An 18,233-nucleotide genomic window follows, 5' to 3' on the forward strand; every position below is an offset into this window, starting at 1 on the left:
TCTCTCCTCAGTCACTTGATAGGTGGTTAGTTTCTGAGTGTGCGTTGTGTTGTTGTTCCTGCAGAAATCTGCCTTGGATTTGGAGATGTCTATTCTGCCCCTCTGTTGTTGCTTTATTGGGTTTCTTTGGCTGGGGCATTTCTCAGTTTTCCCACCAGTGGGCAGTATTACCCCTTGAGTTTTGTGGCTTCTTCTTTGGTTGTTTAGTGTGCGCTACACTGCCCCCTTTTGGTGATGTGTTATAAGCAGCAGGCAAAGTTCACACAGGCAGTGGGAGAAAACGCACGGAGCAGAAAACAACCTGCACAACTTTAAGCCCAGTTTACATCGTTGGGGAGTTTGTTGAACCATAATCTGTAAGTAAGCACTGTCTAGCTTTATTTTCTGTAAGATTTGTTACTTTCATGTTACTTAAAAGGGTATTTGAACGTGTAAAGAAAGATGTTTATGGTGAATGCAAAGCATAAGAAAAGCTATGTTGCTAACTTCTGTTTTTGTTTGCAAATATGTTGATACTGATGCTTACATATTATTTTACTGTATGTTCACAGTCTTACAAATTAAAAGAGGAAAAAACGGTCTTCAGTTAAAGACAAAAGGCAAAGCGATGTGTCCTGTCGTTCCTGGAACCATCTCCTCTTATGTTAAGCTCGCTGCATAGGGTAGCAGAGTAAGAAGATTATCTACCTATCAAGCACCCAAGATGTCTCAGCCTGAAGCTTCACCGCCTCTCTCCCAGATGGTGGTCCGGTCAGAGTGCCACTCACGCTCTTCACGCTCTTCACGTCGTTCATCCACCAGTCAAGCTGCAGCCCGAGCCAGAGCAGAAGAAGAAGCCGCCCGCACCAGAGCACAGTATGCCAAACGCCAGATCGACATGGAGGTTGAGAAGGCACGAGGCAACACTAAACGCTCTAAAGAAGGAGGGTGAGGCTGAAGCAGCACTCGCCGCAGCTCATGTCCTGGAAGCGGCAGCCGATGAGGAGCATGACGCCGTCGACCTCACAGAACAAGGAGTCTCCTCTAAGACTCCTCCTTCCATCAGACGCGCTCAAGATTATGTGAACGCTCACTTCGCTAACCGCAGCTTGGTAGTTAATGAAGACGGAAAGCCTGATACAGGACAACTGGTCGGTAATAACGACGCTCAGCATCTACGACAGAGTCAACCACCAGTTGCCTCCTCTTCAGGTGAACGTCTCGCTGATTTTGTAGATCAGGAGCAACCAAAGTCCCCTCCTATACACAGAAAAACTGTCATTTCAACCCAGCCTAAACCTTCAATGCTTCCACAGACTGAACTCTCAGATTTCACAGCCTATCTAGCACGCCGTGATCTGCTGACAGCGGGATTCAAGGTTTTCGACAACCGTCCTGAGTCCTACTTGTCCTGGAAGTCCATCTTCCGCAACGCCATAGAAGGCCTCAACCTCAAGTCCAGCGAAGAGCTTGACCTCCTCACCAAGTGGCTCAGCGGGGAGTCACTACAACATGCTCTGAGGATCAGGGCGGTCCATGTGAACAACCCACACGCAGGTCTTCAACGTTTGTGGCAACGTCTAGACAAAAGTTTTGGTTCTCCAGAGGTAGTCGAAGCGTCACTTTTCCAACGCTTACAGTCTTTTCCAAAAATATCTAATAAGGACACTCACTTATTCCAGGAGCTTGCAGATCTCCTGTTGGAGTTAGAGTATGCACAAAGTGAAAATTATCTACCCGGCCTTAGCTTTCTGGACACCCCAAGGGGGATAAACCCGATAGTGGAAAAGCTCCCCTACGGACTCCAGGAGTCCTGGGTGAAACAGGGGACAAAATACAAAAAGGACAATGGTGCAGTTTACCCACCTTTCTCATATTTTGTTCAGTTCATAAATGACTATGCAGAAATGAAAACAGATCCTAGCTTTATGTTACAAAGTTCAAACATAGTGGCTCCAAAACCTGATAAGCCATTGTTGAAACCAACTAAATACAGAGGTCCGGTTGCAGTGAACAGAACAGATATTAGTCAAACAAACGTCACGGCTCAAACATCAGTTCTCAACCCAGACAGACAATATCCTATTCACCACAAGCCCCATTCACTTGCCAGGGGTTTTAGGTCAAAAACACTAGATGAAAGGAAAAGCATCCTCAAAGAACATGCTATTTGTTATAAGTGTTGTTCTTCCACAGGTCACCGAGCTAAGGATTGCAAAGCCATTATCCAATGCTCGGAATGTAATAGTGATGCCCACGTGTCTGCCATGCATGCTGGTCCGCCTCCGTGGGCAACCAAGGACTCTAACCTCCCGCCTCAAAGCCATGGCGGGGAGTCTGACCCTTCAAGCCCTGTAACCACAACTGTTTGCACAGAGGTGTGTGGCCCAGGTCTAAATGGCAAATCCTGCTCTAAGATTTGTTTAGTCGACGTGTATCCCCGCACAAACCCTGAAGAGAAAAGGAGGATGTACGCCATGTTGGATGATCAAAGCAACTCATCCTTAGCCAGGTCTGCTTTCTTCGACATGTTTAATGTGAAAGGCACTATGCTCCCATACACCATGAAAACATGTGCAGGTTTATCAGAGGCTGGAGGACGCAGAGCAACTAATTTTGTTATTCAGGATGTAAATGGAGAAGTGTCCACACTGACAGAATGTGATCACATTCCAGATAATAGAGATGAGATACCCACCAAGGAGGCTGTGTCGGCTCACCCTCATCTACATGCACTTGCTTCACAGATCCCTCCTCTGGACCCAGCCGCGGACATTCTCCTCCTCTTGGGCCGGGACATCATCCAAGCTCACAAGGTTCGCAGTCAGGTAAATGGTCCAAACAGTGCACCTTATGCCCAACGCCTCGATCTGGGATGGGTGGTTGTAGGTGATGTCTGCCTCTCGGGGGCCCACAAGCCCACAGTAAACTCTTTTAAGACAGACATTCTGAATAACGGGCGTCCTACCTTCTTTAGTCCCTGTGAAAACAAAATCTATATCAAAGACAAATACACAGAAAGCTGTCCTATATTCGAGAAGACACAAGCGGAATTAGGCAGACACATTTTCCAGCAAACAGTAGATGATGACAAAACGGCTCTTTCAGTAGAAGATGCCTTGTTCCTGGAAATTATGCACAGAGACTTTACTAAAGATGAGGCGAACAATTGGGTAGCTCCACTCCCATTCCGCTCCCCCAGACAGCGTTTACCCAACAATAGGGACCAAGCCCTCAGTCGCTTAATGTTGCTCCTCAAAACATTGAAAAAGAAACCTGAAATGAAAGACCATTACATTGAGTTTTTAGACAAAACTTTCAGTAAGGGCCACGCTGAACCAGCTCCAGCTCTAGCTCCAGAACAAGAATGCTGGTATCTCCCTAGTTTTGGCATTTACCAACCTCAGAAGCCAGGAAAGATTAGGGTGGTTGTTACGTGCCAAGAGATGTGGCTTTGCTGTTGTGTTCTATTTATCTTTCAGGTGTCAAGCCTCCTCCTATTGGCCAATTCGAAGATGATTGGCATGTGTCTATTGGCTGATCTGGGCCCAGTTGGCCAATCACACGCCGAGGATCACTATAAATGAGCAGCTCCCTGGCCAGCTGGTGGCTGCTGGCTTCTGCTTAATAACAAACATTTGCGTGAAGGCTTCTTTGTATTGTGTGTGGTGGGAGGCTGGACAGGTAAGCTGGGGTACCCTATACATTGGTTGCAGGTTTTAAACTGTTAGACACACTAGGTTATGCGGTTGATGCCACTTTTGTATGTTTTTACTGACCTTTTGTCGAGCAGCTAGGTAGGCCTTTTGTTTTGCACTTTTGTTTAGTTAGGCCCTGGAAGCTATCGACCTCTTTTTGTTTTATTACTTTCTTTGATTTGGCTCAACCGCCCAGTCCTCCTCCCCCCCACCCTTTTCTGTTGTTAAGTTGACTATCAAGGCAAGCACCAATAAATCCTGCCTGATTCTTAACTGTCCTGTTGTCCTCCTCCTTCGTTGATTGTGGTTGTCCAGTGTTACTGTCTCCTTCCTACCTTTGACCCCCCCACCGTGGTGGGGTCAAAGGTAGGAAGGGTTTGGTGACATCTCTAAACAGCACGGGAGAGTGTGTCTGCTACAATGTTTTCTGAACCTTTTTTGTGATGGATATTGAGGTGATAGTTCTGAATAATCAGTGACCAACGCATAAGCCGCTGGTTGTGATTATACATTCTAGAGAGGAAAACCAAAGGGTTGTGATCTGTGAATACTTGAACTGAACTCTGACCTGACTCTATATAGACTTCAAAATGTTGTAAGGCCCACAACAAAGCAAGGGTCTCCTTTTCAATGGTAGAATACCTGAGCTGATGTTTATCAAACTTCCGAGAGAAGTAACTCACAGGATGGTCAATGCCCTGGGTATCCTCCTGGAGAAGCACCGCTCCGGCCCCAACTGCGCTGGCATCTATTTCCAGTTTGAATGGTAAAGAGAAGTTAGGAGCAGACAACACGGGGGTGCAACAAAGTAAGCCCTTAAGGCTTTCGAAAGCCTGCTGGTAACTCTCAGACCAAATAAACGGCTTTGAGGGACTGGTTAAGTCAGTGAGAGGGGCAGCAACAGAAGAGAAATTCTTACAAAATCGTCGGTAATATCCTGTCATCCCAAGGAAACGCCGCAGTTCTCTCCTGGTGGTCGGTTGGGGGAACTCCCTAATCGCAGTGACTTTGGCATCTGCAGGGCGCACTTTTCCTAGACCAACTTGCTGGCCAAGGTAGAGGACACTGCCTCTAGCAAAATCACATTTGGCAAGGTTCAAAGTGAGAGATGCATTTTCCAGGCTAATGAAGACTTCTTTCAATGTAGCCATGTGGGTTGACCAGTCACTGCCATACACAACAATGTCATCCAAGTATGCTCTGCAGTTAGGGATGTTTCCCAACACTTTATTGACCAGCCTCTGAAATGTTGCAGGGGCATTGCACATGCCAAAAGGCATAACTGTATACTGCAGGAAGTGGTCAGGAGTGACAAAAGCTGAAATGTCAGATGCTTGCTGTGTCAAAGGCACTTGCCAATACCCTTTTAACATATCAAGTTTAGTGATGTATTTTGCAGGCCCAATTTCATCAATACAGTCATCGATAAGAGGTAAGGGGTGTGCATCTGGTACAGTGACAGAGTTCACCTTTTCGGAAGTCAGAATCTTGGGCTTCCGTCTGGCTTTGTCTCTAGGAGACATGGTGAACTCCAAGAGCTGGAGCTTGGCACCGCGAATCCATTCTGAAGAAGATACTCAACTTCCTGTTTTATGATTTCCCTCTTTGGTGGACTAACCCGATAAGCGCGCTGTTTGATTGGTGTAGGGTTAGTCAGCACCACATCATGTTTTATGACAGTGGTTTGAGATGGGATGTCATTGAACAGAGCAGGAAGGTGGGACAGGTATTGTGGTAGTGTTGACAGTATCACAGAATTACCTAGTCGAGCACTTTGAGGCTCAGCACCCCGTAACCCCAACCCATCTTCATCTGGAGTAATCTCCACCTTGGACACAGAAGCCATCGGAGAGGTAACCGCCTGCTCTTGGACCACAGATGGCACAGTTGAAGGTTCACGAGAGTTGTACAGCTTCATCATGTTGACATGACACACCCGAGTAGGACGTCTGCGATCCGGGGTCTGAATAATGTAGTTGGTCTTGCTGAGTTTTCTCTCTACAACATAAGGACCAGAGAATTTAACGGAAAGAGAGGAGCCGGGCACCGGAAGGAGAAGGAGCACTCTGTCACCTGGCTGGAATGAACGGTCGACAGCCCGCTGGTCAAAGTGTCTCTTCATTTTCGCTTGTGAAGTGGCTAGTGCATTCCTTGTTAAAGAATAAGCCCTCTTCAACCTGTCATCTAGTGTTTTGACATACTCTGGAAGGCTTTTGGTGTTATCACCCGGATTAGCCAGCCTCTCTTTAAAAACCTTTAAAGGACCCCTCATCTCACGCCCAAACACAAGTTCACCGGGACTAAACCCCAGAGATTCTTGGGTTGCTTCACGACAGGCAAATAAAACAAGAGGAACACTTTCATCCCAGTCCCGTTGAGAACTATAACAGTGTTTCCTTAACATGGACTTCAAAGTCTGATGAAACCTCTCTAGCGCCCCCTGACTTTCAGGATGGTAAGAACTCGAGGTTATGTGTTCAATGCCTAATGTTTTCAGGGCTTGGGCGAATACTCTAGACTTAAAGTTAGTGCCTTGGTCTGTTTGCACAACCTTGGGCAGACCAAAGGTTGAAAAGAATCTCAACAGTGCTTTGACAACAATCTGAGCTGTAATCCTCCGTAGTGGGATTGCCTCAGGAAACCTAGTTGAAACGCACATGACTGTCAACAAAAACTGGTTTCCAGTTTTAGATTTAGGTAAAGGCCCCACACAGTCAACAATCACTTTTTGAAATGGCTCCTCTACTACTGGGATTGGACAGAGAGGAGCTGGTGGGATTATTTGGTTTGGCTTGCCAGTCATTTGGCATACATGGCACGTACGGCAGTATTGAACAACATCAGATTTCAGTCCTGGCCAGCTGGTGGCTGCTGGCTTCTGCTTAATAACAAACATTTGTGTGAAGGCTTCTTTGTAACAGTGGTTTTTGATTCAAGTGCGCAATACAACAATGTTTCTCTCAATGATGTGCTACTAAAAGGGCCAGATCTCAATAATACTCTTGTGGGAGTGCTGATGCGTTTCAGGTCCGACCCATACGCAGTCATGGCCGACGTGGAGCAAATGTTTTACAATTTTGTTGTCAGAGAAGACCACCGCAACTACCTCCGCTTCTTGTGGTTCAAAAACCATGATCTGGATGGAGAAGTACAGGAATTCAGGATGAGAGTCCACGTGTTCGGGAACTGCCCCTCCCCATCAGTGGCCATTTATGGACTGAAACAAACAGCGATGGAGGGAGAAAAAGAACACGGCAATGATGTAAGAGAGTTCATTGAACGCCACTTTTATGTGGATGATGGACTAAAATCAGAATGCAGAATGTCTAACCAAGTTTGTTGAGAATTTCCTCCAGTTTGGACTCCATGTTTTTCAATTTGGACTCCATCTTGTCCAGTTTGATGTCAATGGTGCTGATGTCAGGCACAGGAGGTTGTAAATCAGTCTCTGAAGCCACGCTAATCGTAGACTCCTTTTCACATGTGTCTCCATAGTAACCGTCTGGGCACTCACACAGCCAATCATCGGAGTCCAGCAGGCTCTCACACTTTCCTCCATTCTGACAGGGATCAGGGTTACAGACGGGTAAGGTTTGGGAATAATGCACAAAGAACTTGTATGCGAACCCTTGCGACTTACAGTCAAAAGTCTGCAGGGCATCTGGAACTTTACCAAAGTCCTCTTTATAGCTGCTGTGCATTATTTTAAGAAACTCTCTTACAGGAACACCAGCAACCTCTCCACTGCATTGTGGTACTTGCTCTTCAATATAAACACACCCCATCCTCTCACTCAGAGGGTGGTTAACAGAATAACTTTGCCACATCTCTGAATAACAAGAATTCAACTGATTCCAAACTTGTACTTTTCTTTCTTCCTCTGTTTTCTGAGTGTAGCCCACAGCCACAGTGATCTTACCCGCGGGGAGCTCCTTCATATTATAAAAGATGTGATAGCCAACCTGATCTGTGTTGTACACCAGCACCACCCAGTTATACCAGTTGTACTTCTCATCGAGAGCTTTTTCACCTGATAAGCAATGGCTTGTTTGTCATCAGGATTCATTGCTTTGCTGATCTCCTCCACATCCTTCTCCATGTACTGTGTATAGTTCTTGCGGCAGAACTTCACAGCTGATATCTGAGCTTCAGAGACATTCTTGAACATCTGGGTTTGTTCAGCTTCTTTGCCTGACGGGTTAAAACCGACCAGATTCCAGTAGAGCTGGTTGAGTACCATCCCCCTCCACAGCAAGCTGCTAAATTATATGTTATATTTACCGATCTCTCTAATGCTACATTTAAACTTCTTCTCCAGCAGTTTATTGAGGTTTCCACTGAGAGACGTGCTGCTGACTGTCAGGTAATGGTAGAGGTTGGCCACACTGGCCTCAACTGCTGTGTTCTCATAGTAGTTGGTGAATATCTCTGCCAGTCGGAGTTTGTCTTCAGCAGTGTTTACCAACCCACTGTTCTCACGGAACTCTTCAAACTTCTTCCAGGCGTTGAGGATGCGGACCTCATCTTGAGAACAGACGCTGGTAGTTGAACCATTCTACATCTGTTGCCAGGTTGGAGATCTGGAGGGAGAGAAAGTCCAGTTTAATATTCACCTGAGAAAACCCTTCTCTCAGCTCATTCAGAGGGTTTTCTTGAGGGACGAATGCCAAGACCACATTGACAATGGGCGAGACCAGACCTCCGATGACAGGTGCCAAGCTGGCGATATTGGAGATCCCCTTCAACACACTTTACAACGTTTCAATGTTTTTCTTTCCAATCCTGTCGTTGATGAAATTCAGAACATCTTTTGCAGTCTGCATAGATGCTGCGACCTCCTCTCTGGTACGGAAAGGCAGGGCTCTTCTTACCCTGTGTGGTGGAGACAGGTCGGTGGAGGTGGAGTCATGTGACCGAGCAGAGGAGGTCGTCCAGTAAAGAAGAAGGATCAGTGAAGCCAACAGCATGGAGGTAAACCACCGTGGAGACGCCATGACTGCAACACAGATAACATAACATGGAATATTTTCCTTAATGCTGTACATTGAAGAGTAACTCACCCTCCCTTCACAACCTGCTGTTTTCTAGAAGTTTTCCTTATTCAAACTGACGGACTGAGAGTTTTGTTTGGTGCACAGACTGTGATTCTGTCCAGGACAAATTTGTGAAACTGGGCCATAAAACCAGCTCAGTATCCTGCTAATGAAGCCCATATTGGACAGTTCATTAAGACTTACATCATGTCCTTTGATGGATGTGTACGTCTGACCTTCATACCAGAGACCAGAGTTCACATCCCATCACAGACCTGCAGGAACATTTGTTCCTTTATCAACTGAACCATGGTCATTCAAGTGTTTTTGTTGTCTGAGCCTTCCCATAACTCACCTATAATTTATCTGATATTACCATGATTTGTCCCTAATCTTCAGCTGTGATTTACAGATAATGTACAAAGTGGCAGTTTTTAAAACATTGTAAAATTGTTCCATATCGATGTTCTTGTCTGGTGAAATAAGATAAGATAACCTTTATTAGTCCCACACGTGGGAAATTTGTTTTGTCACAGCAGGAAGTGGACAGTGCAAAAGTTATAAAGCAAAAATTAGAATAAAATAAAATAAGAATAAATACAGTACACAGCTGTACAGAATAGAATAAAATAAAATACTATATACAGTAGAATAAAATAGAATAAAATATACAATAAGATAAAAATAGAATACAATGCTATACACAACTGAGTAAAAATACAACGATGCCAGAAAAGATTATTGCACATTAATGTTATTGCACATGTGTGGATGTGTGTGTTTGATCAGTTAAAGTCTTTGTTGTAGAGTCTGACAGCAGTGGGAAGGAAAGACCTGCGAAATCTCTCCGTCCCACACCGTGGGTGCCGCAGTCTCCCACTGAAGGAGCTGCTCAGTGCTGTCACAGTCTCATGCATGGGGTGGGAGATGTTGTCCAACAGGGATGACAGCTTAGCCGCCATTCTCCTGTCACTCACCTCCACTGGGTCCAGAGGGCATCCTAGAACAGAGCTGGCCCTTCGGATCAGCCTGTTCAGTCTTTTCCTGTCCCCAGTAGAGATGCTGCCACCCCACAAATGGTTACATTAAAGTTACCTCTTCTGCTCAGAGAAAGGTTTGTTTATGACCATGCAACTTACATAATTTACTATATACATAACTGTGTACCCAGACAGTTTGTTAAAGTCACTCATTATGTTTTAAAGGAGGAAATGGACAGGTCTAATTTAGACGAATATATTAAAACATCATCTGCATATAGTCAGACTTTGAACTCTTGCTTTCTGATCTCACTTCTGTGTTGGAGCTGAAAGCAGCAGCAAAACATTCAATGGCCAGAGGAAAAAAAAGAAGAAAGGTCAGTCCCTCATTATTACTTCCAGGGTTACATATCTATGGCTTATTCAACAAGTGAAGGATTGCCACATCATTTTAACTACATCTCTCCCTAACCTGAGTTAAGAGTTACATCTGCTGCAGTGATCATCTGTATGTAATTATGTAACTGTACAATCCCTGTTAGATAAATAAATGTTAAAGACTCAGACCTGGGAAGAGGCTTGGAGAGCTGGATACTGGTCTAGAAAGGTGTGGCTGGTGGAGCTGATCAGCAGGTAGTCTGGATGGTTGTTGGATGATGGTCTGTGACCACAGTCTGGAGGCTGTTGATCTCTGAGCTCCACACAGTTATTCTTATAGGAGACTGACTGACCACACCTTCCCTTTAACCACATTCTCATCCACTTTGGAGCAGGTGGAGCTGGAGGCACAGAGGTTTACCTTATATGGAGACAGACACACACAAGTCATTAACGATTCAATGATAATTAATATTTCTTTTTCATTTCAGTGTTCTGCAGAAGAGAATGTAAACACCAGGTTTTGAGGACACTGATCTGAAAAACAGTCAGAGTTTGAACAGAGACAGAGAAATGCTGACCTGCAGGTTTTTCTCTGTTTAAAAAGCCAAGGTCCTGTTGGTGGTCCACAGCATCAAAGTCTTTGTTTAACAAGCAAATATTACAGATTATTCCTGATGAAATGTTTCACTTGAATGTCAGTGAGTGCCAGTGAACTGCATTAAATCACCTCAATTCACTTCAGTGTTTCTCATTCATAGCAGTTCTGTCAATACAGAAATGTTGCCATCCATTTATATAACCTTAATTCATTTTAAGTTATTTAGAAACAGATCTAATGTTTTCAGAGATGCGTGTTTTCAGTAATGATTATGGTTTTTCTTCATTATGCACAAGTCTTTTGCCTTTTACTAAATACTTCCATGAAGAGGATCACCAGTGAGTTTAAGCTATTTTTGGCAAGTGATTTAAAGCAGTTCACTGGCTAAAGAACCAAATATATGGATACTGTTTACACACATTCAAGTGAAACATTTAATCAAAAATCATATGTAATATTTGCTTGTTAAATAAAGACTGTGATACTGTGGACCACCAACAGGACTTTAGCTTTTTAAACAGAGAAAAACCTGCAGGTCAGCATTTCTCTGTCTCTGTCCAAACTCTGTGTTTGACTGCTTTTCAGATCAATGTCCTCAAAACTGAAGTTTATTTCCATCAAACTTTTTAAAGATATGTCCTAAATTGCTTTGCAAGAGCAACTTGACACAATGCAGTGAATGTACACGATAAAAATCATTTAAGAAACTGTCACTATAAAATCATTTGTGTTTATAAGAGAACTTTTAAGTCAAGGTCAGTAACACTGTTTGTATGCAAAGGTCTGTGCCCATTTTTCCATTTTAACACAGTGCTGTTTCCCAGAGAGGTGACTCTGAAACCATCTACTGTGTGATATTTGTAGTGACAGTGACTGATTGAACCAGATGCCTTCAACAGATCATTAAAAAGATCTGTTTTCCTCTACAGTTGATTTCCTGTGATCAGTCCTTTGCAGCACATCAGAAACCACAATGGAAGAGAAGGGAAGGACGGGCACAGCTCAGACTGCATATGATCCTTATTAGCATGTGAGGATTATGTCCAGTCTCAAAGAGATGATCCAAAATGCTGCAGTATAACTGCTGATAGGAAGTAGAAGAGATTCTCCTGTGCTTCTCTACTTGGGCTCCATGTAAAATCTTTTAATGATCAGACACCATCACATCTTAAAGAGCTCAGTCAACATCAGATTATCCAAATACATCACTGTGGTTTATAAATGCACGTCTGTCTCTACATTTAAGGTTTGGTTTAAAATGGTCCTCTTTGATAAAGCTTACAGTTAAGGCTAATGTACTGCTGTGGGACTTCCCATGATGCACCAAGCATTTATATCACATGACTCCAAGTCATTAATTTAATGTTTTCTCTCTCTCACCTCATTCTGCAGGTATCTCTCACTCCATATCTGCCACTACTACTCAAATATCATTGCATTTTTCAGTGAAAAGCTTCATACTTTGTTTTAGATTAAATAAAAACATAGTAACATGAACAGAACTGTTCTGAATGAGAAATATTGAAGTGAGTTTCAGGTCAAAAGATTTAAAGCAGTTCATTGGCAAGAAGACGAAATGTATGGATACTCTTCATACACAGATTCAAGTGAAACATTTCATCAGGAATAATCTGTAATATTTGCTTGTTAAACAAAGACTTTGATGCTGTGGACCACCAACAGGACTTTTAAACAGAGAAAAACCTGCAGGTCAGCATTTCTCTGTCTCTGTTCAAACTCTGTTTGACTGTTTTTCAGATCAGTGTCCTCAAAACCTGGTGTTTACATTCTCTTCTGCAGAACACTGAAATGAAAAAGAAATATTAACTATCATTGAATCATTAATGACTTGTGTGTGTCTGTCTCCATATAAGTCATCTGTGCCTCCAGCTCCACCTGCTCCAAAGTGGATGAGAATCGTGTGGTTGAAGGGAAGGTGTGGTCAGTCAGCCTCTGATAAGAATAACTGGTTGTGCTGTGTGGAGCTCAGAGATCAACAGCCTCCAGACTGTGGTCACAGACCATCATCCACCACCATCCAGACTACCTGCTGATCAGCTCCACCAGCCTCACCTTTCTGGACCAGTATCCAGCTCTCCAAGCCTCTTCCCAGGTCTGAGTCTTTAACATATATTTATCTAACAGGGATCGTACAGTTAAACATAATTACATACCGATAATCACTGCAGCAGATGTAACTCTTAACTCAGGTTAGGGAGAATTGAATAAGCCATAGATATGTAACCCTGAAAGTAATAATGAGGGACTGACCTTTCTTTGTTTGTTTTTTTTCTCTGACCATTGAATGTTTTGCTGCTGCTTTCAGATCCAACACAGAAGTGAGATCAGAAAGCAAGAGTTCAAAGTCTGACTATATGCAGATGATGTTTTAATATATTCGTCTAAATTAGACCTGTCCATTTCCTCCTTTTAAAGATACTGAGTGACTTTAACAAACTGTCAGAGTACACAGTTATGTATATAGTAAATTATGTAAGTTACATGGTCTTAAACAAACTTTTCTCTGAGCAGAAGAGGTAACTCTAATGTAACCATTTCACCAGACAAGAACATTGATATGGAACAATTTTACAAAAGCCTGGATTTCATTTAGTGACAATGTTTTAAAAACTGTCACTTTCTTCAGTATCTGTAAATCACAGCTGAAGATTAGGGACAGATCATGGTCATATCAGAAAAATTATAGGTGAGGTATGTCGTACAGTTAAACATAGTTACATACAGATAATGTACAGAAGTCCAGGTTTATTATACCTTCAGTATCACTCTCAAATCTGCGGCTCTATAGAAAATCAACAGGCTGCAGTACAATCTGTTAATGGCTCAGTTAAACTGAGAATATGTTTGTCTTCCATCATACAAAGGCTGTTAAGGCTGTGAATAATAATTTTAAACATGTGAGAATCCAAACATATTTTACAGGCCTAATTTTTGGGACCTGAAAATTAAAGATTCTAACTTGAGATGTGCTGAAATCACTTTCCTGGATTCTGTCTGGTTTGACACAGAATGACCTCATTGTTGTACTTGTGTAGTGGAAACTTCAGGTTTTGTGATTCTGGTTTTCCATGACTGAGTCTTTGACTGAAAAACATGACTGACCACAGGTTGTTCTTTTACCACTGTTGCGAACTTGATATAAAAATGCTGCATTTCACTGGTCTCTGGTCCTTTAAGGTTTGTTTGCATAATGACAATAGAGGGTTGATCACTGTTTCAGAGGTCGAGCAGACATTAATTTTCTAACATGGCCTCTAAAACTGGATCCTCTTGACAGTGAAAGTGTTCTGAGTTCAGCTCTTCAACATTCATATCTTATTATTACAGTAGCTGATTTCTTGTTGTTGAGTTCCTGTTGTCCTGGACCATGGGTTACAGTGAACTCAAAAAACAGAAAAATTTGAAAAATATATTACTTCACAGTGTTCATCCAATGATGTGAAAATGTTCCATATTTAAATGTGAATGTTTTTCTCACAAAAACATTTTCCACAGTCGTTTCTACAACACATCATTTAAACTTTGTTCTGAAAATGTTGTTTTGATAAACTTCAAAAATCTTTTCTAACCAAAGATTACCAAAGATTATTGATGATGTTCAGGTTGGTTTCTCCCTCCCCTCCCTCTCCCCATCTTTCTCTCTCTAAATTATAGGTGAGATATGGGAAGGCTCAGACAATAAAAACACTTGAGTGGCCATGGTTCAGTTGATAATGAAGGTATGAAGGTCAGACGTACACATCCATCAAAGGACATGATGTAAATCTTAATGAACTGTCCAATATGGGCTTCATTAGCAGGATACTGAGCTGGTTTTATGGCCCAGTTTCACAAATTTGTCCTGGACAGAATCACAGTCTGTGCACCAAACAAAACTCTCAGTCCGTCAGTTTGAATAAGGAAAACTTCTAGAAAACAGCAGGTTGTGAAGGGAGGGTGAGTTACTCTTCAATGTACAGCATTAAGGAAAATAATCCATTGTTATGTTATCTGTGTTGCAGTCATGGCGTCTCCACGGTGGTCTACCTCCATGCTGTTGGCTTCACTGATCCTTCTTCTTTACTGGACGACCTCCTCTGCTCGGTCATATGACTCCACCTCCACCGACCTGTCTCCACCACACAGGGTAAGAAGAACCCTGCCTTTCCGCACCAGAGAGGAGGTCGCAGCATCTATGCAGACTGCAAAAGATGTTCTGAATTTCATCAACGACAGGATTGGAAAGAAAAACACTGAAAAGTTGTCACGTGTGTTGAAGGGGATCTCCAATATCGCCAGCATGGCACCCGTTATCGGAGGTCTGGTCTCATCCATTGTCAATGTGGTTTTGGCCTTTGTCCCTCAAGAAAACCCTCTGAATGAGCTGAGAGAAGGGTTTGCTGAGGTGAACAGGAAACTGGACTCTCTCTCCCTCCAGATCTCCAACCTGGCAACAGATGTAGAATGGTTCAACTACGCCAGCGTCTATTCTCAAGATGAGGTCCGCATCCTCAACGCCTGGAAGAAGTTTGAAGAGTTCCGTGAGAACAGTGGGTTGGTAAACACTGCTGAAGACAAACTCCGACTGGCAGAGATATTCACCAACTACTATGAGAACACAGCAGTTGAGGCCAGTGTGGCCAACCTCTACCATTACCTGACAGTCAGCAGCACGTCTCTCAGTGGAAACCTCAACGACCTGCTGAGGAAGAAGTTTAAATGTAACATTGGTGAGATCGGTAAATATAACATATATTTCAGCAGCTTGCTGTGGAGGGGGATGGTACTCAACCAGCTCTACTGGGATCTCATTGGTTTTAGCTCATCAAGAAAACAAGCTGTACAAACTGAGATGTTCAAGACCGTCTCTGAAGCTCAGATATCAGCTGTGAAGTTCTGTATGAAAAACTATGCACAGTACATGGAGAAGGACGTGGAGGAGATCAGCAAAGCAATGAGTCCTGACAACAAAACCGCCATTGCTTACCAGGTGAAAACATTTCTGGACAAAAAGTACAACTGGTATAACTGGGTGGTGCTGGTGTACAACACAGACCAGGAGCAAAACTACATCTATAGATATAACATGACAAATGTCCCTGTGGGTGAGATCACTGTGGCTGTGGACTATACTCAGAAAACAAACGAAGAAAGAAAAGAAGAAGTTAAGAATCAGTTGAGTTCTTGTTACAAGGAGAGCTATAGGTATTCTAGTTTAAATACAGGACCTGTGTTAGCACCTAAGCTGTGTGAGGATTTTGAACATAAAAAACTGTGCAGTCATGAGGTGGCTGGTGTTCCTGTCACAGAGTATATCAAAGTGATGTACAGCAGCTATTCAACTGCTAATGACTTTGTTGTAGACCCAAATGCCCTGCAGAGTTTCAGATGTGAATGGGGCAGTTTCAGACTATACAAAATCCACATCTATTACTCCAAATCCTTACCCGTCTGTGACCCTGATCCCTGTAAGAACAAAGGAGAGTGTCAGAGGCTGCTGGACTCCAATGAATGGCTGTGTGAGTGCCCAGATGGTTTCTATGGAGACACATGTGAAAAGGAATTCAACATCAGGAACGACGCAGGGACCGATTTACAACATCCTGTGCCTGACATCAGCACCCTCGATGTCAAACTGGACAAGATGGAGTCCAAACTGCAGGAGATTCTCAACAAGCTAAATGAGTGATGTCCCCATCAGTGATCAACTGAGGAGATAATCAACAAGAACAGATGTGGAGTCACAGAAAGTTTACAATCATCTGAAGACAACAAACGTAAATTAATAATCAAAGAAATACTCAATCCATCAGTTATCAATCACACATCCAGGACAGTTTGATCTGATCAGAGTTTTATCATTCATCTTGTTCCCATTGGATAAATAATACATGTATACAAGGTAATCACTTTTGCTCAAAAGTCAAATGGATTTTTTTTTCTGGAATGACTCTAACATTTTAACTCAGCTGGGAAAGTTAGAGTTTCTGTGGTCGTCAGGTTGTAAATGTGGAACCAGAGAAAGCTCAGACTCATCTGAAAATCAATACGTGGATTAATAACTGAATAAAACATCAATAAATCAGTTATAATTACAGTCAATCACAAATCATCATCATCATCACTATGTGCTTCACCTCTTTGCTCTTGTCTGTGATTGTAAAAGAAGCAGATGTCATGTTATTAAAAATCATCTCCAGCTTCATTCTGAGAGTTTTCATTGTTTCTGTTTGACTCTGAAGATAAAGTGAAGTTTGATTCCAACACATGAAAACAGGAAAAACTCTGACTCTGAAGTTTTATAATGAGTCATCCTGTCACTTTTCAGCTCATTTGAAAATAAAAGAGAAACATTCAGATGGTGGTTTTAATGAATCGGATTTTCAGAAATATCAATAAAATGTTGAAGATAAATTAACTAAATTAACTGAATCACTGTGTAGCTCATAATGATTCCCCTGGTGTCTGAGGTGGCTGATTTCATGGCAGAGACTGTTTTGGACTGTGTGGAGTCCTTCATCTGAGACTCATCAGGTCCTCCTTGAGGTGGGTATAATGTCTCTGACATGGTGACAGTAAACCTGTGCTTTATTCACAGAAATAAAATCCTGTTTAAGTGTGACAGAGAGAATCCTGCAGTGATCTCATCCACAGTTATAGACCTGATGTTTCCTTCTCATGTTCCTCCTGAAGAAGAAGGTGGAGGCTGATTTTCTTTCTGTCCTCATCCACAGAACCTCTGGACTCTCATGTTGTTTTGAATTCATCAGAGAGAATCATGAGGTCTCTGTTACAGAGAGTCTGTATATTTGAATGGATAGTTTAATATCAGTGTCTGTCCAGGAACACTGTGGACGACACTGTCACATGATTCAATGTGGACACTTATTGCACAATGACCTGTTTCAGTTATTTATCAGTCTTTCATTTTGTTCATGTGTGTGTGGACACAGATGATTTTCAGTTAAAGCCTCAGTGAAGTCAGAGAAATTAGACCCAGAATAATCAGTGTGGAGAACTCTTGCTCCACCTGGTGGACAGCTGTAGAAGGACGTCTCAAAATATCTGTGGATGGAGACTCACTGCTCTTTTACAAGATTCTCTTTCTTATTCTCCAATTATATCTGTTTTTCACTGAACTGTTAATATATTTATTTTCCATGTGCACATGAATGAACTTGATCATTCAGGTTCTGAATGGGTTAAACACAGAGAGATGAGAGTTAACTCCATCTAAAGCACAGAGAGCTCTGATTTATATTTCTGTAATTCTAATGGCTCAGTTTTAAATGGTCTTTGTCTTCTACATAAAATATTTAATGATGCATTTATGTGATGAAGAAAGATGGACACATTAAAGAAGAAATAACAAACAGGAGGAGTGGAGGAGAAGAAATGATGCCACCTAGTGGCTGTTAAAATGATATCCTGATTATTTGTTCCAGTATCATTCTCCTGAGTATTATTCCTTCTACAGATGCTGTCTCTTTTTTCTCTCTTCCTCTTTTGAGCTCTTTGATTTGTATTGAAGGAATCTGAAGGATTTTTCAGTCTGAATTTATTT

At 42.5% G+C, this 18,233-nt stretch overlaps 1 protein-coding gene, 1 non-coding gene and 1 pseudogene across 2 annotated transcripts; 2 read left to right on the plus strand and 1 right to left on the minus strand.

The window, feature by feature from the left end:
* Window positions 1–7,003: 7,003 nt before the first annotated feature.
* On the minus strand, window positions 7,004–8,671 carry LOC134634064 (cephalotoxin-like protein; annotated as a pseudogene).
* A 2,264-nt stretch (window positions 8,672–10,935) lies between these two features.
* On the plus strand, window positions 10,936–11,047 carry LOC134646573 (U5 spliceosomal RNA). Its single transcript, XR_010096765.1, has one exon. It is a non-coding gene; the product is annotated as a U5 spliceosomal RNA (small nuclear RNA).
* Window positions 11,048–14,693: 3,646 nt separating this feature from the next.
* On the plus strand, window positions 14,694–16,358 carry LOC134634071 (cephalotoxin-like protein). Its single transcript, XM_063483119.1, has one exon. It carries the CDS (start codon window positions 14,694–14,696, stop codon window positions 16,356–16,358), a length of 1,665 nt encoding a protein of 554 aa, XP_063339189.1.
* Window positions 16,359–18,233: the final 1,875 nt, after the last annotated feature.

The sequence above is a fragment of the Pelmatolapia mariae genome, linkage group LG2, assembly GCF_036321145.2.
Source record: "Pelmatolapia mariae isolate MD_Pm_ZW linkage group LG2, Pm_UMD_F_2, whole genome shotgun sequence".
In the NCBI taxonomy this organism is placed as follows: Eukaryota; Metazoa; Chordata; class Actinopteri; order Cichliformes; family Cichlidae; genus Pelmatolapia; species Pelmatolapia mariae.